We start from the raw sequence: 25,266 nt of genomic DNA, 5'->3' as shown, positions 1-25,266 counted from the left end.
AATCTTTCTATACTACCTGAGGGCATCCAGTCTGACAGAATGAGACCCTCACTATGAATGAACAGAATAAGGGGAACTTTAAGGGCTTGTGCACCTGCATTAGGTACCTTTGTTAGAACTAATGACAAAAGAAGTTGGTGGAGCAGCAGACGTATTCCATGTTAGCAGGTTTGGTCTCTGCCAAAGCAAAACTATCATTTTGTGCACCTTTCCCACAATTACACTATAATTACATGAAAAAACATCCCTTATATTTTCATTGGTTTTAATGTGATTATTAACATTTTGTTAAGTGTGAAAAACAAACTCTTATCATTCCCCATTTTCTCGTTCATTCCATACTATGAAGAGATTTAGTGATGATGAGCACTTTGCATGAAACAAAGGTCTAGTATGAATCTTCTCACAGGCACTCAGGTTTCACCTCCCGAATTAAGGCATAAATATTAGGAGGGGTTGAAAAAACAGTGAGTCCATTCATCTCTGTCTACCCTATTTTCAAATTCTGCGACATTATGGTGAGGCGATACTTCCAACTTTCTTGTTGGGCGCTTTCGCAACAAGCTTCGATTTTTTTTGAGAAACTTGTTTTTGTTTTTGAAACTAGCCTTTTACTTTACCTTACATCACCACAGTCATTTGAATTAGGGCCCGTAGTCAGGAATGAACCAGTTAAAAAAGTCTTTCAGTACAATCCCGCTTTCGAATGCTGGTTCTTTTAAAACTCTGCTGTGCCCTATTCTATGCTGTTTCGGCTCACCGAGCACTTGGCATGTTCTTCGTGCAACACATATATATATCTATGTCCGTGATACCACCAAAATAAGACATTGTTGTGAAACATGCCTTGTTAACCTTAGTTGGACAGACCATGCGTGGTTAAAGAACATTTTTCTATTGGTTCAAGACCATCGACACTGAACGTTTAAATTTTGCTCAGTTTGGTTTAGTGTTGCAATAGTGTTGCGTTTGTGCTAGTCCGTTCGTATGTGATATTATTCCTGTCTCGTTACGCTACCTGCAATGGCTTTTATGTCCAAACACGAAGTAGTCCAATCATCAACTCTTTTTTAAAGTGCTGCTTTTGTTTCTTCTATCGCAGGAACGAGCGCAGTTTTGGCCTTACCTGGTGCAGAAAAACATTGTCCCTGCACTTCACTATGATGGACAGCTTGTTTTTAAAGCGTTATTGCCATTTTCTAGAATAGCCTACCTTCTTGTGCCTCATGTGAAATACACTTGAAAAAGCACACAGAGAATTGTTCACAGAACATGCATTATTCGACTTTTATACAAAAAGCTGCATTTCGAAGCCTCGAGGTGAATTAAAAAAATTAGTGGCGACTATTTTGCCTTGCTGCTCTTTTTTTTTCACAAAAGTGCTTCTGTCCTGGTACTATCTTGATAAGTTTGATATAAGTTAATGGTAACGTTTTCATTGACATTACCTTTGCCTTAAGAGTGGTGGCAAGGTATTTAAACCAACACATATGTGTTGTATGAACGCTGACTCAATGTGATTTTTTATGGAGTCGTGGTTCCTGTATACTCTACTGGTTTTGTGACTGGGCGCAGATAGGTCATTGACCCGTGCATACATGTTTAGTATGTTGTTCCTTGCAAACCAGTGCAAGAAAGCTTAATACAAAATTTTGGTAAATATAACAGGTTGGTTGGTGTTACATTCAGTGCAGCATTGATTTTTCACCTGCCATGATCTCTGTAATTGACACCATAATTAATACACTATAGTTATAGTCATTGTCCACAAGGTATTTTCTAGCCTAATTGTCAATTGAATTATTGTTGTGTCTAACATCAAAATAAGCCTCTCTGAAAATCTCCCATTTTTTTTAATTTGCATTCAGTTAGCACGTTATAACTGGGTCATAACATCGCAAGTCAACCAGTGTTTTTCAGACCATCACAAATATGGCCGAAAACTTTCACATTTCTCAAAAAACTCGTCCTGGTTGTTTATTCTTGTTGTCAAAAGTTTTTGTGCCTATTTTAAATCTAGTTACGTGCCGACTGAGCTAGAGGGCATCAAAGAACATTTTTTTTCATAAAATGTTTTGTGATTCACTCGATAAAATTGTACTCGTGGCAAGGTAATGAAGCAATGTAAATGTAAAAATAATGACTCGTTTATGTATATCAATTCTCCGAGGGTTTATCACACCACAAAACTGAATACTTGCAAAATACGGTTCTTTTTTTTTCAGGGAACATGGCAAGCTCAAAGGGCACAGATAGATTATGTGCAGCTGGCGCCACAGTAATACGCTGTCTCTGTTTTCGAGGAACGCTGCAGTAACTGGTATCGATTTCTGCCGTGTGAACTCCAAGCTCTCTCAGGATGTATCTACCGGCACTGGTGGTAGAAAGTTAGAAAGTTTCCACTGTCATTTTGTCATTTTGGTTTGCTCTCGGTTCTGTGCATGTCCTGTCACGCACTTTTTCATTTTCTTTCCACTATCTGCCAGTGCTATCGTAATGCGTCGATAAACAAGCGTTGCATTTAGGATAACGCTGGACATGATTTAAGCAGTAAAAACTTAAAGAAAAGCTTGCTTTACTTAAGGTACCCCGAGCATCAGGTAACGTTTCTTCTGAAAGATTTTGGCTTCCTCGCTATTTAAAATTTTTTTCACGCCGCCCATAACCGCATCGACAAAACACTCCTTTAAAAAAAACTAACAGCTCACTGCCTGCATTCATTTATTACCAAGACAAATGTTGCCAAAGACAGAACAAAAAGAAAACACTTTCCACAAAAAAAAAGTTCACCGAGTGTCGTCCACAACGAGCACACACCGCGCCGGCAGTTTGGCTGGAAGGTGCGAAACGTACAGCAGGGCTGCCTACTGCTGCGGCGCCGGTGGTGGTAAACCCGGCTGCGAGGACGTGTACCTGCTGACTGCTTCGGTTCCCTCAGAGACAGCATGGCGGGCCAGCTCACCGGGCAGCAGCAGCCGCGTCACGGTCTGGATCTCACGCGCAGTGATAGTGCTGTCGTTAGAACAGCTGGAAAGCTTGGCTGCCTCTTTGCCGATACGGTCCAAGATAGCGACCACGAAGCTGTTCATGGTGGTCCTTGCTTTGCCCGATATTCCAAGGTCAGGGTGAACTTGCTTGAGTACCTTGCAGATGTACCGGCTGTAGCCCTCGCGGCGGCGGCGACGGCGCTTCTTGGCACCGTCAATGGCACTCACTGTCGGAGCAGCTCCTAAAACCACAGTCTTGCCACCCTTGGCTTGCGCCGCTTGCTGCTGTTCAGCTGACGGTTCCATCTTTGTCGTCTTCGTCAGCAGCTTAGACGACAGAAGCGTCACTAAATCGTACACGTAGGTGCAGCTCTTCCGATTGACGAACGTCAAAATGGCGGCCGGCGGTGGCTGCGCTCTTTTAATCACGATCGCTGTGGTACGTGTACCGTCTCGCGCGTCGCCACGCGCTATCTCGGTCGCTTCATATGACTTCATATTATGTTCGCACGACGGAGCCACGTGACGAGTACTGATCGAATTGTTTGATGTGGATAGCTGTCAGGAAGGAAGTGCACTCAAAAGAACATCGCCGTGGTATATGGTGTCGTTATTTACAGGTATTATGACTGCAAGCCAACAAAACCTGTTGTAGATGCTTTATCAACAGTGCCGTTTTTTATTGCGAAGCCTGAATTGTTCTTATATAATAAAAATGCAATTTTTTAAACAGAATGCTGAACATAACAAAATGCCCCCTTATCTTACCGCGCGCTCTAGTGATTTTTTAAGATTTACGCCACTGCAGCAACCTAATGTATCTGAAGAGAAAAAACGCATTTCATTGTGTTAGTATACGACACGACGTTAGCAGGGGCGCTGTTTCGGGCGCGAAAGCTATCGGAGCACAACTGTTGTTGAATGTGATACGGCTACCCAGAGAAAGTTCAAATGCAAGGTTCCCGAATACATATCGTTAAGGAACGTATATAAAGGTTAGTTACCTTAAATTTTACGAGAAACCATAGGTGAAATTCAGCGCAAGTTTTCATTTATCGGGGAAATTTTCTCTTACTGAGAGGATATACAAGACTGTATGCAACAACTATTTCAGGCACGTCTTTGGATCTGCCATTTGCACAACGTTTAATTTCAGGCAGTAGACGGATAATGCCCTCGTGAACTGAACTATTCTTTCACGGTAAAAAGAAGCAAGAACAAAGTGACACAGTCAATATTTAGCGACAATAAGTGGCTATTTGGGTATTGGCACCAAAATGCACAGCTGTCGTTGCAATGCGAAGCTCCATGATTGATAATTGGGGTTTATTGTCCTAAAACCGCCATATGATTGAGAGACGCCGTAGTGGAGGGGGCTCCGGAAATTTCAACCACCTGGGGTTCTTTAATGTGCACCCAAATCTGAGCACACAGGTCTACAGCATTTTCGCATTATCGAAAATGCAGCCGCCGATAGAGGCGAAATGCAGCCACATTTTCGCCTCTATCGAAAATGCAGCCGCCGCAGTGGGGATTCAATCCCGCAACCTGCGGGTAAGCATCCGAGTACCTTAGCCACTTCAGCACCGCGGCGGGGCATGCACCCGCTCATCTAGACCATCGCCATTATATGGTGTAGAAGCTGGTCATCCCGCAGGGGCGCCTGCGCAAGTAGGCGTTTGGTGTGTAGCGACACCACGGACCCGAGCTAACGGGGGAGTTTTGACTCCCTCCCACGCCTAGCCGTGCGTGGCTTTGCCGTGTCCGGGGAAAAGGGGATCCTGGGGGTTGAGCCGACGCTGGATGCTTGGATCTTTAAGGCCCCTCGGCAGAGGCAACACACCCCTTTGGCCCTGGCTTCACGTAGACGGCACCCCCAGATTGACCCACCTGGAGGGAATCGGCAGTCGCCTTTTCCTGTCTCCCCCTCACATCTTCGTCTTTTCTCTTACTTCGAATCTTTCCTGTCCTCTACTCTTTTCCGTTGACTTCCGTGTTTCCTGGCGGCAAGGGTTAACCCTGTGTGGCTATCCTACCCTGGATACACCATATTCGGTTATAGTGGTGGTGTACAGCTGGCGTCTGCAGGTCCTGTGCTCACAGACCCTGCGGCGTCCCCTTGTAGGACTCCATGGTGGGTGGCTGGCGCCGCTGCCGAAAATAAACCTTTTCTTATGGCTTGTTCCTTCCCCCCACTCCCTGATCGCCCTCAAAAAAGAGGGCGCACCGATGAAGTATTCCAGTTTTTTTGGTCACCAGAGAGTATCCTTTCCCCGATTCCACGTTATCCACGCTGACACACCCGGCAAACCAGTGAGAACAATATCACCTTTTCTTGTTTCGAAGTCTTTGACAGAAATCTTTGGCCCAGGATCTAAAGCATCGAGAATGGCAAGTGGTGACCTCCTGTTGGAGCTCCGCGACCAGAAACAATATGAGAAACTGCCTAACCTAGTGAAATTTGGAGATACCAAAATAATAGTAACCCCACACCGAACCATGAACACCACCCGTGGTGTTGTTTCAGATGATGATCTGTTAGGGATGACTGAGGCTGAACTCCTGGAGGGTTTCAGCGAACAGAATGTCATCAACGTGAAACGAATTAGGATGAGACGTGATGGTAAAGAATTCCAGACTAAGCACCTAATACTTACGTTTAATTCAAGTGTACTGCCCGACTCCGTTGAGGCTGGGTACATGAAGCTTCGAGTGAGGCCTTATATTCCAAACCCTCTACGATGTTTCAAATGCCAGCGGTTCGGCCACAGTTCGCAGATGTGCCGAGGCCACCTAACTTGCGCAAAATGCAGTGCTGAAGACCACACATCTGATGCCTGTGAAAACTCTCCTTACTGTGCGAACTGTAATGAGGAGCATGCCGCATACTCACGGTCATGCCCATGCTGGAAAGAAGAAAAGGAAATTATCACAAATAAAGTAAAACAAAACATTTCATTTAAGGAGGCACGAATGCAGGTGTCCTGCCTACCAGAAACTAGCTTTGCCGAAGTGGCGCGTCAGGGGGCAGCGCCACGACAGCCCCCGGCACCTGTCTGGCACACGCGTAGTGAGCCAGCGGTGACGCCATCCGCCCCCTCGGCGGTTGCAGCAAGTGCTGCTCCACCATCCAAGAAAGACCCACCAACCTCCGGGTTGGGGGCCGCGAAGGTCTCGTTCTTTGAGGCGAGGCCCTCAAAACAAATGCAGCGCTCGCAAGAGCACGTGTCCAGCGCCTCGCAAGAGGCAATGGACACAACACCGAGCGTGAGGGCGCAGCCAGCGTCTAAGGATCGGCGCGACTCTGTCGACCGATTCAAAAAAGAAAAATCTCGTGTCACGGCCCCTGAAAAGGGTCCGTGAGCTTACTTTCCATCCTTGAGCACACAACACAAAACACACCTAAAATGGACACACAAATACTACAGTGGAATGCCAGAGGCATATTTAATAACCTAGATGATATCAAAGACTTGATTAATGACTGTCAGCCAAAAGTGTTCTGTGTTCAAGAAACTCATTTAAAGTCGACTCATGTGAATTTCTTAAATCAATATGTGGTTTTTCGTAAAGATTGAAATGGTGGCAATTTCTCTTCTGGATGTGTGGCCATCATTGCACAAAGAAGCGTAGCATGCCAGCACATTGTGCTACAAAGCTCTCTTGAGGTTGTGGCTGTTCGCGCTATTCTATTCAACCGTCTTATATCTATCAGCTCGATCTACATAGCCCCTGACGAACCATTCAATAAAACAGAGTTCGAAAAGCTCATCGATCAGCTTCCAGAACCATATGTGTTAATTGGAGATTTTAATGCTCACAGCTTGCTATGGGGTGATACCAAATGTGATGCGACAGGTCGTGCAATAGAAAACTTTCTTCTCGCATCTGGAGCCTGCCTGCTCAATAAGGCAGAGCCAACATACTTCAGTACCACACACAATACATATTCATGCATAGATTTAGCCATTGGGTCACCGTCACTCCTACCTTACTAAGATTGGAAAGTTATTAATAATCCATATGAAAGTGACCGTTTTCCAACTCTTTTAGTAACAAAACAACGGGATGACCGGCCGTCTTATCCCAAAAAGTGGAACTTTCATGTTGCAAACTGGGTGAAATTCAGAGAGCTGTGTACACTACACCTCGAAGAGGTAGACCATTTGGAAGTAGAAGAGATGGCCAACTATATTTCGGAATATGTTCTTACTTGTGCAAAAAAGTGCCTACCGCAGTCCAGGAATGATAAGGTTACCGCAAAGCCATGGTGGAATCGGGAGTGTGAAATTGCTAAAAAACGGCAAAACAAAGCATGGAGGGCTTTTCTCGCTACCCAACAGCAGAAGACTTGATAACCTTTAAAAGTTGCAAAGCGAATGGCAGGCGTGTTCGCCGTATAGCCAAACGGGAAAGCTGGACACTCTGTATATTCTCAATAAACTCCTACACAGACGTCAGCAAGGTTTATAGTAGGGTGCATAAACTTAAAGGACAAGGCCCAAATCCCTTCCCTTTGGTGAATGACTGCGGTGATACAATAGAAGAACAGGCAAACGCTCTTGGCGAACACTTCGAGAAAATGTCAAGCTCAGAAAACTATACCACTAAGTTCTTACGCCGCAAAAGCATAGCTGAAAGTGTACCTCTGTGCCGGAACAAGCCTGGATCAGACGGATACAATAAACCACTAACAGTATATGAACTGGAGCTCGCCCTTGGTTCCCGTGGAAGTTCTGCTCCTGGCTCTGATACAATTACTTATGAAATGATCAGAAATCTCCCTGATGAAACCCTGAAGTGCCTTTTAGCACTTTACAACAAGATTTTCAATACCGGCAAAATACCCTCTGCTTGGAAAGAGGCAATAGCACTACCAATCCTTAAACAGGGCAAAGATCCCTCTTCGGTAAATAGTTACAGGCCTATCGCCCTCACAAGCTGCCTACTCAAAGTGTTTAAAAAAATGATTAACCGCCGCTTGGTCTATTACTTGGAATACAACGGCATATTGGACCCGTGCTAGTCTGGTTTCCGTACAGCTAGATCCACAACGGATAATCTTGTCCTCCTCGAGTCATATATAAGTGACGCGTTTGTACACAATCAATACTGTCTGACTGTTTTCTTCGATCTTGAGAAGGCATATGATACTGCCTGGCGATATGGAATTTTGCAAGATCTACTGTCTTTCGGAATATCTGGCAGGTTGATTACCATCCTAAAAGATTACTTGTCTGAAAGGAAGTTCCGTGTGAGAATAGGTACTGTGTTATCGCGCTCATTTCTTCAAGAAAATGGAGTGCCGCATGGAGTAGTATTAAGCTGCACACTATTTATAGTTAAAATGAACTCTCTTCGCTCTGTTATTCCACCTGCGATATCGTACTCTGTATACGTGGACGACATTCAAATTAGTTTCAAATCGTGTAACTTGACTGTATGCGAATGCCAGATACAGTTAGGTGTTAACCGACTTGCAAAATGGGCTGACGAGAATGGTTTTAAGTTTAACACTGACAAGACTACTAGTGTGCTGTTCTCGAGACGACGAGGTGTGCATCCTGACCCCTGCATACTAATGAATGGACAAAACATAGTCATCGCGAAAGAACAAAAATTCCTCGGTGTAATTTTTCATTCCAAACTCGCCTTCATCCAGCACATAAAACAGCTGAAGTTAAGTTGTCTCAAGACCATGAACCTTTTAAAGATTTTATCGCATCAGTCGTGGGGGACAGACAGGCACTGTCTCATATCTCTGTTTCGAAGCCTGGTTCTGTCACGCATAGACTATGGATGCATAGTATATCAGTCAGCTTCAAGGACAGCACTGAAAATGTTGGACCCTGTATACCACCTAGGTATCCGGCTGGCACTTGGTGCCTTCCGTACCAGCCCTATTCAAAGCCTTTATGCAGAGTCAGATCAGTGGCCACTAGACTATCAGCTCACTTATCTAGGAGTCAACTATGCAGTTAAGATCATGTCTCTGAAGCAGCAACCATGTAAAACACTAATGAACGATGTGTCTACTACCCAGTTATACCTAAACCGTCCTTCTATCGCCCCACCGTTTCCATTGGCAATAAGATCTGCTGTAGAAAAACTTGCAATTTTTTTTCAATGACTTGGAGGAAAGTGACCATGTCGAACACATCCCTCCCTGGCAGCAATGTTCAGTCACTTGTGACTGGTCTTTCAAAGACATCATAAAGGAAAATTGTCCAAGTGCACTTATTGAGCAATATTTCTTGGCCCTTGAACACAAATATCGTTAACCGCGTTCTTCTCTGATGGCTCAAAGTCTCAAACATCTGTATCTTGTGCAGCCTATGGACAAAAGTTCTCGGACACCAGAACCATGCATGAACATACCAGTATTTTCACAGCGGAAGCCTATGGTATCCTGCTTATTATACAACACATTAAACAACACAAGATACAACAGTCTATAGTATACACAGATTCTTTAAGTGTTGTCAGGGCCCTGTCTTGTGGCAAGTACAGCAAGAACCCTACTTTCAACAAGCTCCTTAACGAAATCTATGCAGCCTACAACGTAAAACTTTCTATTGTTATTTGCTGGGTTCCAGGTCATTCTGGAATTGCGGGCAGTGAAATAGTGGACAAGAATGCACGAGAAGCTGCTGGTCGGCAAACCATAGATATAACCTCTGTTCCGGGTGTAGATCTAAAACCTGTTGTACGTAGAGGTCTACGCAACCACTGGCAAGCTGAATGGGACCGAGAAGTCGACAACAAACTCCACCTTGTAAAACCCCAGTTGAGAAAAGTTATCCCCCCAAAACTCAACAGGTTCACCGAAGTCACTCTAACATGGCTCAGAATAGGCCACACTTATGCCACACATAAACACCTTTTGACAGGCACTGATCCACCTACATGTATACACTGTGGAGAGAGTCTAACCGTTGTGCATGTCCTCATACAATGCCTGTGCTTCACCAAGCACGGCTGACCCATTTCAGGGAGCTCTAATGATATCATATCCCACTTCATCTAGCGCTGTTTTTATCACTTGATGCAGTGGTTGACCTTAAGAGACTTCTTCATTATCTTGGGAAAGTGAAATTTTTAACAGTGATATCATTCCATCCTAGGCACCAAGCTGCGCCTCAAGTGTGAGGTACCCCCTGGTGCATAAAAAGTAGGTCTGAGCCTTCGCAGTTCTTGCCCAGGCAAGAACTTCAGCTGCGAGGGTCTTGGGCCTTGCAGACTAATTTATCAGCACAGACTTCAGCCAACAAAACGATTTTTTTAACAAAGTCACACTCTTTTTAAATGCACTGCGTTTTAAATGCTTCGTAGATATTTGTTTTTATTTTTAATCATGTTTTAATCATTTGATTTAATTTTTCAACTAATACCTAAACGAAACAACACTTGTACTGGCGCTCTTTGGCCTTGGATACCCTTGCGCCAATAAAACTTAACGTAATAATAGAAGCTGGTCATCGTCTGCAACTCAGGATGTAAGAGAATACACCAAGCAGCCTCATGTACGTACACCGCCACGCGACGAGTGGCGAACGTGATTTCCGGTACGCTCACTTTTCTTATCCTCGGATATGTGAGCGCACCCGCGTGTGCTGCGAACACGAGGAGCGGAAACAGCATGGCTAGAATGCCGATCAGGTGGCGCGAGCCCCTCGCAGTGCAGCAGCGGAATGCCGTTCTCGACGGCGGTTACCAGTCGACTTCACCGCAGGCGCCCCGATATCTATCGGCAGTAGACGAGCCAGTGTATACGCCTCCTAAAAATTCTCCCGCTTGGTTTTCCAGCGTGGCGTTGTTGCACGTTTTTCAGCGTGCGTTGTGACCGGCGAACGAGTTGCAGGGTAATATCCCTGTCACACGGCCACCATCGAACTCTGTTATATTTCGTCAACGTAAATTTCCCCTAGGGAGTTCGACGGAGATGGAGTTGTGACAGTGTCACACAGCAATGACAAGGCTGTAATAGTAGCCGCGAGGGGGCTCAGCCGGTGCTGTTTCATTTTCGCAGAGTATCCTAATTTTATTTCTAGTTGCTGTTTTGTGTGTGTTATTCTTCGTTATGTGGTTTTTACAAAAACATAATATTAAGTAGGGTCGAAGCGAACAAAGCTTTAAAATTACTTCAAATGAAAATGCATTCGCTAAATGCAGCTATGCTGGCAGAGACGTTCGCCACCTTGTGCCTAATGCTATGTTTGTTTACAATTGCGCCGTGCAGCACGACTAGTTGTTTTTGTAGCCCTTATTTACCCTTGAATTGGGTCTGGTTCCATTACCTAAACCTGCCGACGTCAAAGCAGATGATGATGATGCAGCGCTGTCAGTCATTCCTCTCATGGGCATATGCAAACACGGTGATGAAAACAACCACATGCGTGGTCGAAATATTTTTAAATGGCGGAACCCAGCCCGACTCACGAAGCATCGTGTGAAGAGCGTCGGTGTGGCTGCACTAAAGTTTGGCGTATATATAAATGTGTAAAAAAACGCGTTACGAATGAGTACTGCAACAAAAGAACTTTTAGTATTGCCAAAATGTATTATTGTTCTTATTGCGGCCATTAAAAGCTCGAAATTTTTTTCTGACCTGCAGATACGGTGGACGAGAGTACCTCGTTTCGTTGCAAAGGGAGATCGTCGAACGTACTTTGTGAATTGCTCTGTTTATCTTTATTTGCGTAAGGGTGGCCGTGTGACATGGACCGCATCTCCCTTGTCGTAAGGACGAGAGACTTTAACGGTGTTCGTGGGTGCCTGTGTGGCAGGGGTATAACCCTTCGTTCTTTCTCTTCGAGATTCTTTCCCGCCTTCTCCGTGAGCGTTTCCGGCAAAACGGGAGTGTACCCTGGCGTGAATGAATTTCTGCAGAAAGTTCAGGTGTCGGAACTTCAAGTGTGTGTTCCACGGCACGCCAAGGCAAAGGTCCCACACCCGCAACTTCATGCAAGAACCGGATTGGTCCCTAGCTCGTATAAATGTATACCCCTTAGAGGGGAGGCCCTGCGGTCTACTAAGCACACGCCAACGAATGAAGGCATGCCCCATTCCGAACAAAATTAGTAGGCAACAGACCATTGATGAACCATCAAACTGACATAAAGCATCGGTGAAACTGAAACTATGATCAATTGGACGATGGATGTTTCCACTGTATGGTATGGTATGGAAAAATTTATTAGGGATCATCGGGGCGTGAACTAGCACGTAGCAGGCCGCTTCCACGGTGGGACAGATAGGCCTAACCTGACCACCACGTCGTGGGCCGGTTGGACTGCCCATAGCAGCGTCCTTAAATCCGTACTGCGTAGTGCAGCATCCCACTTTGACGCTGTAACGCTTTCGGCCTGTAACGCGGGCACCGCCAGAGCATAAGATCTAAGCTGGCAAAGTCTGAGAAAAGTGCACAAGTGTTCGACGTCTGAATTTCAGGGTAAATATTTTGCAAGAGTGCAAGACTGGGATTTGCCCCGTCCTGCAGGAGTCTGAGTGTCAACGCCTGAGGCCTGTTCAGCTTACTGTGCGGTGGCGAATACTTTCACCTCCTGAGATACAAATTCTTGTAAAATTTATTGTACGTCGTTGGAGGATTTTTGTTGTCCAGAACCTCATCGTCACGCCGTTCAGTAGCTACGTGGTCGATAACTCCTCACGCAGCTCTGTGGGCCTTCTCATTGAGGTTGGATGGAGCGCCCTCAATCTGTCCCATGTGAGCTGGCAACCAGATGATTGTGCCCCCACGCGGTGGTCTATAGGCTAAGGTACTCGGCTGCTGACCAGCAGGTCGTGGGTTCGAATCCCGGCTGCGGCGGCTGCATTTCTGATGGAGGCGGAAATGTAGGCCCGTGTGCTCAGATTTGGGTGCACGTTAAAGAACCCCAGGTGGTCAAAATTTCCGGAGCCCTCCACTACGTCGTCTCCCAAAATCATATGGTGGCTTTGGGACGTTAAAGCCTACATATCATATCAACCAGATGATTGTGTGTTGTTGTACCTCCTTATTTCACAGGATCCAAAAGGCTGATTCCGAGATGGTGCCCCAACCGAATGCCTGCACTGCTGATCTCGAGTCACTGTATATTGTTGTTCTCCCATCGTCTAGCGGGACCACGTCTATTGCAACCTGTTTGGCAACCTCAGATGTTGTAGTCCAGACCGATGAGGACACTGTAATAATGCCATCATGATCAACAGTGACTGCAACAAATGCTTTTTGGCTTAGGTACCGTGTAGCGTCAACGAAGCAGCAACTACGGGCATGTGCGTGGGCACTCTCCAGGAGGGCTTTAGCCCTAGCCTGTCGTCTGCCTACATTGTATTCAGGGTGGACATTTCGAGGTATGAGCGTCAAGGTAATACGCTCTCTGTGTTCTCGAGGAACGCTGCAGTAACTGGTATCGATCTCTGTCGTGTGAACTCCAAGCTCTCTGAGGATGTTTCTACCGGCACTGGTGGTGGAAAGTTTCCACTGTGTCATTTTGTTACTAAGCGCGTTACATTTGCGGCAAAGTCGAAACTATCTTGGTAGAACGTAGCGCAGATATTTGTCAAATAGTGAAAAGCAGCTACACGTACACAAATAAATTTTCAAAGCCACGGGCGTATAAATATTTAAGACACCGAATCCCTGCTCCTGTGCATTCGCTCAACCCCTATATTTGCGATTTGACTTTTCACCCGCACACTCCGGTGAGGTGAATGAGTGTTGTTGGCCACTGAAATGGCTGATGTTACTTCAGCTCTCGTTGAAATGGCCAACAAAGCCACATGCACTTCATATAGTTAAGAATAATTGATTACGGGATGATTGATATGTGGGGCTTAACGTCCTAAAACTAGCATATCATTATGAGAGACGCCGTAGTGGAGGAATCCGGAAATGCCGACCACCTGGGGATGTTTAACGCGCACCCAAACTTGAGCACACGGGCCTACAGCTTTTTGCCTCCATCGAAAATGCAGCTGCCGCAGCTGGGATTCGATCCCGCGACCTTCGAGTCAATCACTGGTCAGGTAGAGTGGAAACAGAAATTCTCTAGTGAAACCGACGTGCGCTACATCCATAATTATCTACAGCAAGCGTATCATTTTCGACGCTTGACGGCGCTGACCTCAGTCCAAGCGAGCCGAGGCCACGAGTAGGAGCGTTTGAGTTAAAGGTGCCGATGGCTGCACACTAGCCGACCTTATTCTATGCGCCTTGAAACCTCTGGTCACAGACAACAGAGGTTCGGCATTCGTTATCGAACACCCAAGTACAGCTGGTACAGCCAAAATCAACAGGCTATGACAGATAAAAACTTCCTAGAAGTGCTAAACTAAATGCGTGGTACGAAAAGAAGAAGCTTTTACCACTTTGAAGAAGAGGGACTTTTCGAGGCACTTGGTTCTAATTTTGCGTAGGTGCACGTTATCTATCCCGGGGTGTTTTCTAAACATTTTTAAACAAGCAACGCGAGCCACACGGAACATGACGGAGTGTTATTACTTGATCGCTTCAAGCGCTCGTTGCATTTGCGAAACACTTGTTCATTCCTTCTCACCGCACGGTAAAACAGCATACGCTGCTGGAAACCGTGAAAACCATCACGCACCTTTCATAAGTTTGCGGTGATGTGCCTAATTGTTATCACTACACTAGTTACGACATGTAAGGTACTCTAAGCTATACTTACGCATTAGTGCGGGAAGTAAAATATACTATATCCAGTAAACCGAAGGACACAAAATTGAAGGTCCTCACCTTGCTGTCGCCAACTGCAGCCGGCGGCTCCGCGTTGCCGTGTTAAATTACATCTCGGTGACACAGAAAATCACTCAGTACAAGAAAAACAGATGCCGTCCACACGCGCATGCGAACAGACCTCCTTCCATATAGCTAGACTAGGGAAAAGTTCATGATCTGGAATTAGTCTGTCTTGCCTACGCCTGGCGGCGGTGTGTTCTTTCGCGAATTTTCAACTTGGTGTTCAGGAAATTGACTTTCAATTAACAACAGAAAAAACATTAAAAATAACAAACGACCATTATATTGAAATACTGACACGGAGCTGGGTTCACTCGGCCATATAAATCTGCAAAGTAGAGAGAAAGCTTTGAGTAGGAGTGAAGCTTAGTATATTATGCCTGATATTTTACTTTGGTATTAAAGTAAAATTTTTAATGGCGTACTCATTGACATCGCCGTTATCATGGCGTCAAGCCACAGTATCAATACTAGCGACATCACGCACCAGTTGTGATGACGTCCGGTGCCGAAACATGCAGAATGGCCGCTCGTGCGTCACCAATGAAGCAAGAGCATAGCAGCGGTAGAAACGACGCAATATCTTGCGCCAGCAGCATTTCACGAGACCCTCATACCGCGGCCGTGCTCGCACTTTGTCGTGACATCAGGGTATTGTGACAACCAAAACTATACCTTTAAAAAAGTGTTGTAATTAACTTTTCAGGGTACACCCGTGCTTGCCAGTACATTTTCTAGGCTCTCGAGGGATGACGGCCTTTCATTTGATGCAAAAAGACAACTGAAAAGTTTCCTGTCAGAGCCCCTTTAACACACGCACTTTTTTTTCTTTCTTTTAAATTGCGCCACATATGTGTCACCTACTGACTAATTTGAGCATCGGTGATTTGCGCTCCTGTGATTTGCGCGGTCCGCTGTTCTATACTGGTTCTATACCGGCCGCGGTGTTCGTATTTCGATGGAGCTGAAATGGAATGGATGAGACCACATTTAGTGATTGATTGATATGTGGGGATTTACGTCCCAAAACCACCATATGATTATGAGAGACGCCGTAGTGGAGGGCTCCGGAAATTTCGACCACCTGGGGTTCTTTCATCATCATCATCATCAGCCTGACTACGTCCACTGCAGGACAAAGGCCTCTCCCATGTTCCGCCAGTTAACCCGGTCCTGTGCTTGCTGCTGCCAATTTATACCCGCAAACTTCTTGATCTCATTTGCCCACCTAACCTTCTGTCTCTCCCTAACCCGCTTCCCTTCTCTGGGAATCCAGTTAGTTGCCCTTAATGACCAGTGGTTATCCTGTCTACGCGCTACATGCCCGGCCCATGTCCATTTCCTCTTCTTATTTCAACTATGATATCCTTAACCCCTATTTGTCCCCTAATCCACTCTGCTCTCTTCTTGTCTCCTAAGGTTACACCTACCATTTTTCTTTCCAGTGCTCGCTGCGTCGTCCTCAATTTAAGCTGAACCCTCTTTGTAAGTCTCCAGGTTTCTGCTCCCTAGCTAAGTACCGAACGTGAAAGCGTCCCAAATGTCTTTAACGTGCACCCAAACCTGAGCACACGGGCTTACAACATTTTCGCCTGCATCGGAAATGCAGCCGCCGCAGCCGGGATTTTATCATGCGACCTGCGGGTCAGCAGCCAAGTAGCTTAGCCACTAGGCCACCGCGGCGGGGCGACCACGTTTATTCCACTTTGTTTGCACCGAGGGCACTGAAGTGGACAGGGACAGGGCACTATAGCAGAGAGAAGGGGTAGAGCTGCCTCAGTTTTAATAACGGACATCATGGAGGCAGCTAAGTGGGGGCCGCTTGAATGGCTTGATTCTTGTGGATGTCGCCGACCAGCGGCACGGCCGGGTTCTGGAGGAAAAAGATGAGTACTCGCTAGAACTTGATGGCGCGATCTGGGCACGAAGGCTCCGGGCAGGCCTATGTCGGGAGAGAAGAAGGCCAGGGTCCCCATTTTATGAAGGCCAGTCCACAAAGCCTAGGTTGGTTGTACAGAAGGCACTCCCAACACAAGTTGTTTAGACTTACCCCTATTGCAAAAACCAGCGCCACTGGGTACCAGCGTCGAGCGCCATTTCTGATTATGAACCCAGTATGGCGCTGGTACCAGTGCCTCTCAGCACATGTACTGGGACACTGGAGTGGCAGCGTCCCAGTACTCTGCGCAAAATGGCTTGACAGGGCTAAAACAGGGGTGGCCATTCACCATGAATGAATATATATATATATATATATATATATATATATATATATATATATATATATATATATATATGAATACAAGATATGGCACAACGGGACCGTTGTGCCATATCCCATACCTTCACGAAGACCAACTGGCCCATTGAAATATTACTCCCACCATATATATATATATATATATATATATATATATATATATATATATATATATATATATATATATATATATATATTTATATATAAAATAGCGCGAATTCATTATAAAAATAAAATAAATAAATAGAAATATGTTATTCACGGAATTTGAACTCGCCACTTCCTGACTTTGAGCTGCCTACGCTACCCACTACGCCACACCTAAACATGGAAACAGGGTTGTAAGATGACTATTTATCCGGAGAACGCTCCGTTCAACTTCATATTTACAAGCCGCACAGTCAAGACTGACACAATATTCCTTTCCAAATAACAATTGCGTCATGATTCGACAGTGCCGAACGGCTTCCGCACACCGAATGACGTGCGGAAATCAGCAAGAAGCCGCAAGTTTTTTCGAAGCATCTACATCTTAACTCTGAAAAATCTCTGATTGGAGGAGCAGCCACAGATTGTAGCTCTTGCTGCCGATAGCTTTTTTTTTCCCTTAGATAGTCGGTTCTCCCACTTGCTACTGGGCAACATGTACAGATGATTTAAATGTCTTGTTCGGTACATATCCGAGCACACGAGTGAATATTGAGTATTTTTTTTCGCGCAAGCGACGATGTAGCAGTACACATCCGGCGTGCCAGATTACATATTTGCAGTTATACCGATCCCTGCAAATAAGAAACCGCCGAATAAATGACTAATGCAATCCGCTGAAAAAGTATGCCAGTATGTTAGTTCACTAACGCGTACCAAATTACAAACTCAAAATTGCGTGTTCTTACACACGAGTTAGAGAAGTACCGGATCCTGCGCTCAGAAGGAAGCTTTTGGTGACAGCCTACGTTGCTGAAAGCACGACACATCGATCGTCGCCGCTCCTTGTGCGGGCACCGCACACGCGGATAAATGGTTGATTTAGGCTCAGGTATGTGTAAACTGTACTTTACAGTAATTCTTACACTTTAGAATTGTGCCGACTTAAAGTAAAATGCGCCGGCAGCATGTACATTGACGCGGCCGGCACGATAGACCTCGCTGGGATGGGGCACTGGGTAAGGCTGCTCTCGAAGCAGCCGAGTCTCGATGCCTGAAGTTTCGGCATTTGAGCTTTGAAACATTTCCAACTGTTACCAAAACTGTACCTGAAGTAAGTAGAAAGCCAATAAATGCCAGAAATGCATTTACGAAGTGGCGATGCCGAGCGACAGCCGTTTTTCTTGCCTCCGCTGGCAGTATACAGTGGGCGTGCCAGTGTACAGATATATGCATTTATATCAATACAAACAATGAAAAAAAAACATCCATAGAAATACCAATGCAATCCGCTTAAAACGTACGCCAGAGAGTCACTTCATGAAGGCGTACCAAGTTACCAACTGAAAATCGCGTGTTGTTACATATCACTCAGAAGAGTACCGGCTAAGTGCGACCGGCAGCTTTCGGTGACAGCCTGCGTAGCTGAAAGCGCGACGTTCGATTGTCAGCGCTTCTTGTACGAACATCGACATAAGACAAAATAGTTTATTTAGGTTCATGGATGTCTAAACTGTACTTTACAGCTATTATCACACTTTCAAGTTGTGTGTACACGAAGCAAGAAGCGCCGGTAACATATATACCAACAAGGCCGGCACGACAGGTTTAATGCTCGCTGGGCCGGACACTGGGTAAGACCGCTCTCGACGCGGTGAGTTGGGATGATTGAAGATTCTGCATTTAAGCTTCGGAACATTTCTAACTCTTACCTGAAGTAAGTAGAAGGATAAGCATGGCCAGATATACATTTATGCGGTGTGGCGGAATTGAACGGCAGCTTTTTTTCTCGCCTCCGCTGGGAAACGTTGCGAAGCGATCGAAAGAGCTCATTTACGTTTCGTCAACTTTGCAGCAAAAACAATTTCCTGTTTCTGTTAGGAGTGGCGAGCAGTTCCATGCTTATAAAAACAGTGCAACGTGGAATTGTTACGGCATTACATGGATGATGCGAATAGGGCCGGTATACGCGGGGGCATATGCAAAAAAGGTACATTTTAATTGTTGCGATACGTACGTGCGCCGCATGAATTACGTATGCTCGGTATCTGCTAGAGTAGAATCTCTCCGTGCCGTCGAATCAAGTGTTTTTTATTTAATGACACCGAAACATACCCCGGCACATGCTACAATAACGTGCACGCTGCGCTGGTAGAAACACTGCGTGCTCCAGTATTCACCAGCGCTTGCCAGTGAAAATTCCAGCGCTTCGCAGTGCGCACCAGCATCACAGCGGTTGAGCCAACGTCCCTACCAGTGCGACACAGCTTTTTCTCAGTGCGCCCAGCGAAGTGCCAGTGATAACAAGCATGTACCAGTGGCTCCAGCGTATAACCTGCAGTGCCAAAAAACGTACTGGTCTCACGCTGTTTTTGCAATAGGGACTGTATAAATGTAGCATATATAGTAACTCTAAAGTAGTTGAGATAAGCCCGGCAGTTGTATGTAGAGTAGAAACCTGTCACGGGTGGTGGTGTGTCAACATATTTGCACAGTGCAAGACTACGAGTAGTTCCGGCGTAACTACGGAAGAAGAGACAAGGACAGAAAAGAGAAATGAAATGCACTCACAGCGCTCTTTTCTGTCCTGGTATATTTTGCCGTAGTTACGTAACAACTACTCGTAGTCTTGCGCTGTGCAAATACGTTGATTCCCAATCACTAACTAGCCCAAGCATCTATCTGTCTTATCAGGTGGGTAAACCCGGTGAAAACGGCTCAGCAAGATAGGAGTAAGAAGTGTTCTTGCCTGAATTCTTTGAAGCAGGATGGACTCTCGCCGTGTATTCGAATACATTCGAAGGATCGTATTGAGAGTGGATTACCCACTGCTGTGGAGTAGGTGGCACGATGTTTTTTGGTGATGTGCTTATCTGTTTTCGGATATGCTCGCTCGGGTGGGGTAGCCAGAAGAGCGGCAGGAGTATCGGAAACTCTGGCTAACACAGTGAAGTGATGAGCGTGCGCTCGGAAACTCTGGCTAACACAGTGAAGTGATGAGCGTGCGCTAATCTATGAGCTTTCTCGCTTACGGGGATACCACGATTCCCGGGAACCCCGCGTATGGTGACATCTTGACGACATTCGTGGAGAAAGTGCGTCTGGTGTCGGATCTTCTGGAGTACAGGATCTGTGTAAGAAACATTAGCGCATGCAAGACGGCAAGCCTGGGAATCAGTGTACACACGGTAGAGCACAGGGTCACTTTGAGGTAACATTTCGAGGGCCCACTCCAAATAATCAAAAATGGCCATTAGTTCTGCTCGAGTGCTGTACATCACTTCTGCTGAAATATGATAACGTCGGCTCTAATTTCCATTTGCCTGGGCGTACCACACAGTGGCATAAGAAGTGTTACTGTTACGGTCAGCAGGAAGTGCAACGTCAGTGTATACCACGCGTTCAATGATGGGAGAGAACTCGTAGCACTGGCATGTCTCTTGGCGTAGTGGAGGAGCCGCGCTCGCCGATTAGGGTCCATATCCAAGGGTAGGGTCTTGTATCGGTGAGAGCCGTGATTTCCCAAGGCAGTGTTTTGCTGGGCAGCATGGGCAATGTGTTGATGTCATACCCGAGAAGCGTCAGCTTGTATAGACCGGCATTTGTTGCGTCAAGCCTCCTCGTCTCATATCGATTTCTCGATGGTGTGACGTGTGAGAACCACGCCCACTGGCTGTTTCGAGATAATGCCACGTGCTGCACAGTGGTGGTGCATGTGGCCCACCTACACGATTTGAAAGGTACTGCGTGCACCCTGCCTGAGAAGTGGTCCCTTGGCTGCCCCCAAGGTTTGGTGCAGTCACTCCCTCTGGCTGGTAGCTATGGCCCCATATCCTAGACCTCGCTGCCGTGTCTCCAACCTATTGGGAGCTGCACTGATTCTTCCGTGTGAGTCATCACGTAAATAACTTGTTCATTGCGCTTCGAGCCTTCACCATTCTCGCTATGACAACGACGGGATGCAGCACGCCCAGTACACCAAATTGCTACAAGACGCTGCAGTCATGCGAAGTGCCAGAGTCCTGGTGCTTCGACATGCCTATTATAAAAGGCAGACAGCTCACCCTGGAACAGTACCTTCCTACTGGCTTGCCTTCCTTATCGCTGCAGCTTCTAAGGTGATAAAAATCATCGCTCTAGCCCATCTCTAATGGGTGGCCTGTGTCTTTGCCCTTCCTGATTGAAAAATGTAAACTCAATCGCTGTAGTAGTGGCCATCTTAGAGGTTGCCAACATCTTAGAGTTTGCCAAAGCCACAGCCAGTGTGGTGCTATACTGGTTCTTATCGACTTCAAGAGTGTCTTGGATGGCTTGAATCCTGCTGTAATCAAACATTCGGTCGACCTCTTGCCCATAGGAGGCAAATTCCAGCGCTTCCTGCCGGCATTCCTGGCGGGGCATGCTCTCGTAGTATGAGTCCGTCCAAAACAGATCTCAAGCTGCTTGCACAGTGGATGCCGACAATTACCAAGGGCCAGTAGTTAGCTCTTTCTTTTTCAATTTTGCTTTGACTTGACTGCCTGGTGCACTGTCAGTCGTCTGCAGGAAGGCGACGGCCTACTATAGATGCGCTGATATCTAGATAAGTGGAAACGTAATGTCTGCTGGCTCTATACTGTGCAGAGCAGTTCACGATAGGTAAAAAATGCATACCAGCTTTTTCCTAAACAAATGTAACCAAAAGTCTAAGTTTCACCATAAAGCACAAGTGATTCAAGAGAAACAAAATGAAATGTAATACAAAGTAAGGTTAGCAGATAATGTCTTTAGATTCCAACCTCGCACAACTCAACAAAACGCCGGCTCAAAAAACGCAGCCGCTGCAACGAGCTAAGCGACCTTCATGCTTCTTTCATTTCACCGCTATCTGAGTGGTGAGAATAGCACGTACATGTAAGAGCCGTCTGCCGATCTCTTCCACCTTAGGGTGCAGGCGACCCCGTGACACTTCGCCCTATCGATCAAACAACGCATTTCAGTGCCATAGCCACGCAGCCCCTTTCTTTCTCCAGCACCCCCTGGGGTCTTTCGAGTAACGGGGGCGGCCAGTGCGTTTCCTCTTCGCTTGAACAGCAATTACTGGCAGCACTTGCATGCCGTCACTTGAACTTCGAACATGTTTCGTATAAAACCTAAACCGATAACATTGATATGAACTTGACATAGAACCTCACTGCCGTATAGACGGTGATGGTAGCAAAACGTCAGAGGGTCCTATAATTGCAGCCGCAATAATAAAATTTACAACCCATGAAAAACCGCATTGTTAGATATTGTACAGTATTGTTGTGTAAGATAAAGAAATTCTGTACATGAAAGTAATACCAATATTTCACAGGTAAGTTAACCATGGTTACGACCAACTATGACTAACCGCATGAAATGACGGTTAGTGCCAACCATGGTTCGCCGATATTACATAACCCACCGCCTGGCAGCGCCACCCTCCGCTGCCATCGGAATCTCCATAGTTCATGCATGAACTCCGAGATGGCGGGCATGCGGTGGATTTTTCCCTGGCCGCCCCCGTCACACAAAGAGAGCGTGTTTTAGGAAGTGGGCATGGCCCACTCTTGTCTCTCCGTACCACGGCGCTGCTTCGTGTGGTCGAAGCATTGCGAAGGGCAAATAACATGGGAGGTGGAAAGGCTGCAGTAGACGATAGGTCATGCAATGATGTCACATAGGATATATAATCGGCTAAGGGTGACGAACATAAATGAATGTGGGACCAGAAGCTTAGGTAGTGATCACAAACATATCAAGCTGAGTTTTGGAAGAGAAATGAAATTGGAAAGGTGGCATTACGAGCGACCAAAGGGTAATATTTACTCAGAAAGGCAAATAGAAGTAGCAACTAAAGAGATTGAGAAAATATTCCCCGAGGACACTAAGACAGAGTGGACGTACACAAATCTAACTCGATTGTTTGAGTTAGAGCTTGCTAAGGTACGAGTTGAATCAACCGGAAAAATCAGACATGAACCCAGGAGCTGGTGGAATGAGGAAGTCAAGGGAGCCATAGAAAGACGTCAGGAAGCCTCCAGGAAACACTGGTATGCTAAACAGAGGAATGAACCAGAAAATGATGTCAAAAATGGGATAACTTTTTGGGCTGCAAAAGGGAAGCGTCCGCTCTGATGAGTGAAAAGATTAGAAGAAAGGGGGCCCAATGAATAACAGAAATAAACAAAAAGGATAGAAAGGCACCTGCGAAGTTTTGAAAGCTTGTCAATTTTCTGGGTAATAAGACAAGCATGAAACCGAGGTTTATAACCACGGATCAAGGGGTCAGACTAGAGGACGATGAGGCTATGGAATATATTGTCACGTTAAAGAGACAGGAGACGTTTTTAAGGCGTCCTCACAAAAGTCCGAAGAGCGGTCGGCTCAGCGCAGCCAAAAACAGAACAATGGCACGAGGGGAACTGCCACTTCGTCTGCCTCTTTTGCGCTGGCAGCTCAAGCGCGCGGCACTGCCCCTCCTCCCTGAAGAGCATCGCCTCGATGCTAAACGAAGCGTGTATCGTAAAAAAAAAAAAAAAACATTGTCACAGTGTGCGGTACGGTTTTAACCGCACCACGTGCACAATCTCGGGTCGTAGCTGTCGGCGTCGGGGTGGTTGGCTTCCGTCCGGAAGGACTTCGTAATTGACGTCGCTCACTTGTCGTAGCACTTTGTACGGGCCAAAATACCGACTGAGAAGCTTCTCAGAGAGACCTTTGCAGCGCACAGGGGTCCAAACCAACACCTGGTCACCTGGTTTATAATCGACTTGTCTGTGGCAGCGGTTGTAGCGCTGTGCATCGACGCCTTGTTGTTTCTTGATGTTTACGCGGGCTAGTTGACGTGCTTCCTCGGCTCGTTGCACGAAACACTCAGCATCTTCGTCGAGATTCTCGATGTTGTCAATGTCGCATGGGAGCATTGCGTCCAACATCGTCTGAACGTCCCGACCGTATAGAAGACGAAACGGAGTGAATCGTGTGGTCTCTTGCGTAGCGGTATTATACGCGAATGTTACGTAAGGCAGTATTTCATCCCACATCTTGTGCTGTACGTCTATGTACATAGACAGCATATCAGTCATCGTTTTGTTAAGCCGCTCGGTCAGTCCATTTGTCTGAGGGTGATACGCTGTTGTCTTGCGATGCGTGGAGTAACTTAACTGAAAAACTTGTTCAAGGAGCCTTGCTGTAAACGCTGTTCCTCGGTCTGTGATGACACAGGATGGAGCACCGTGGCGTAATACAATTCTCTCGATGAAAAACTGAGCAACTTCACAAGCCGTGCTTTTAGGAAGCGCCTTAGTTTCAGCATAGCGGGTTAGATAATCTGTAGCGACGATTATCCACTTGTTGCCGGAAGATGACAAGGGAAACGGACCCAGGAGGTCCATGCCGACTTGATCGAAGGGTGTTCTGGGTGGCTCGATAGGGTGAAGTAATCCCGCAGGCTTAACAGATGGGGATTTTCGGCGCTGGCATTCGCGGCAGGCTTGAACGTACTGTTTAACGCAAGCGGCAAGTTTCGGCCAGTAGTAAGACTTTCGTACCCTAGCGATGGTTCGGGTGATGCCCAGATGGCCCGATGGAGGCTCGTTGTGGCAGGCAAATAGAATTTCCTCACGCAGCTCTGCGGGGACGACCAACAGGTAAGTTTTGTTGCTGGCGGCTGCGTTCTTCTTGTACAACACGCCCTGTCGTAAGCAGAAGGATGACAATCCGCGAGTTATATGCTGGGGCAGTGATACGTTGCGGCCCTCTAGATGTTCAATGATAGGTCGCAATTGAGCATCTGCTCGCTGCCGTAAAGCCAAGTCTGTTACGCTTACGGAGCCAAGGAAAGGGCAGTCCTCTTCGAAGCTCTGAGCGGCAGGCTCAACTGGCGCGCGTGACAACGTGTCCGCATCTTCGTGTGCACGACCGGACTTGTACACGATAGTGACGTCGTACTCTTGCAGACGTAGGCTCCACCTTGCCAGTCGTCCGGAGGGGTCTCTGAGGTTCGTAAGCCAGCACAGCGAGTGATGATCCGTCACTACTCTGAATGGACGGCCGTAAAGGTAAGGTCGAAACTTAGCAATTGCCCACACGACAGCAAGGCA

At 46.4% G+C, this 25,266-nt stretch overlaps 1 protein-coding gene across 1 annotated transcript; it reads right to left on the bottom strand.

Annotated features, from left to right (window-relative positions):
* Positions 1-2,704: 2,704 nt before the first annotated feature.
* Positions 2,705-3,552, bottom strand: LOC119187807 (uncharacterized). The gene has a single exon (XM_037435894.2). It carries the CDS (start codon positions 3,483-3,485, stop codon positions 2,865-2,867), a length of 621 nt encoding a protein of 206 aa, XP_037291791.2. The 5' UTR covers positions 3,486-3,552; the 3' UTR covers positions 2,705-2,864.
* Positions 3,553-25,266: the final 21,714 nt, after the last annotated feature.

The sequence above is a fragment of the Rhipicephalus microplus genome, chromosome X (genome assembly GCF_043290135.1).
Source record: "Rhipicephalus microplus isolate Deutch F79 chromosome X, USDA_Rmic, whole genome shotgun sequence".
NCBI classification, from domain to species: Eukaryota; Metazoa; Arthropoda; class Arachnida; order Ixodida; family Ixodidae; genus Rhipicephalus; species Rhipicephalus microplus.
The sequence above is the reverse complement of the archived record's forward strand: the minus strand, read 5'-3'. Positions and strand labels throughout refer to the sequence as shown.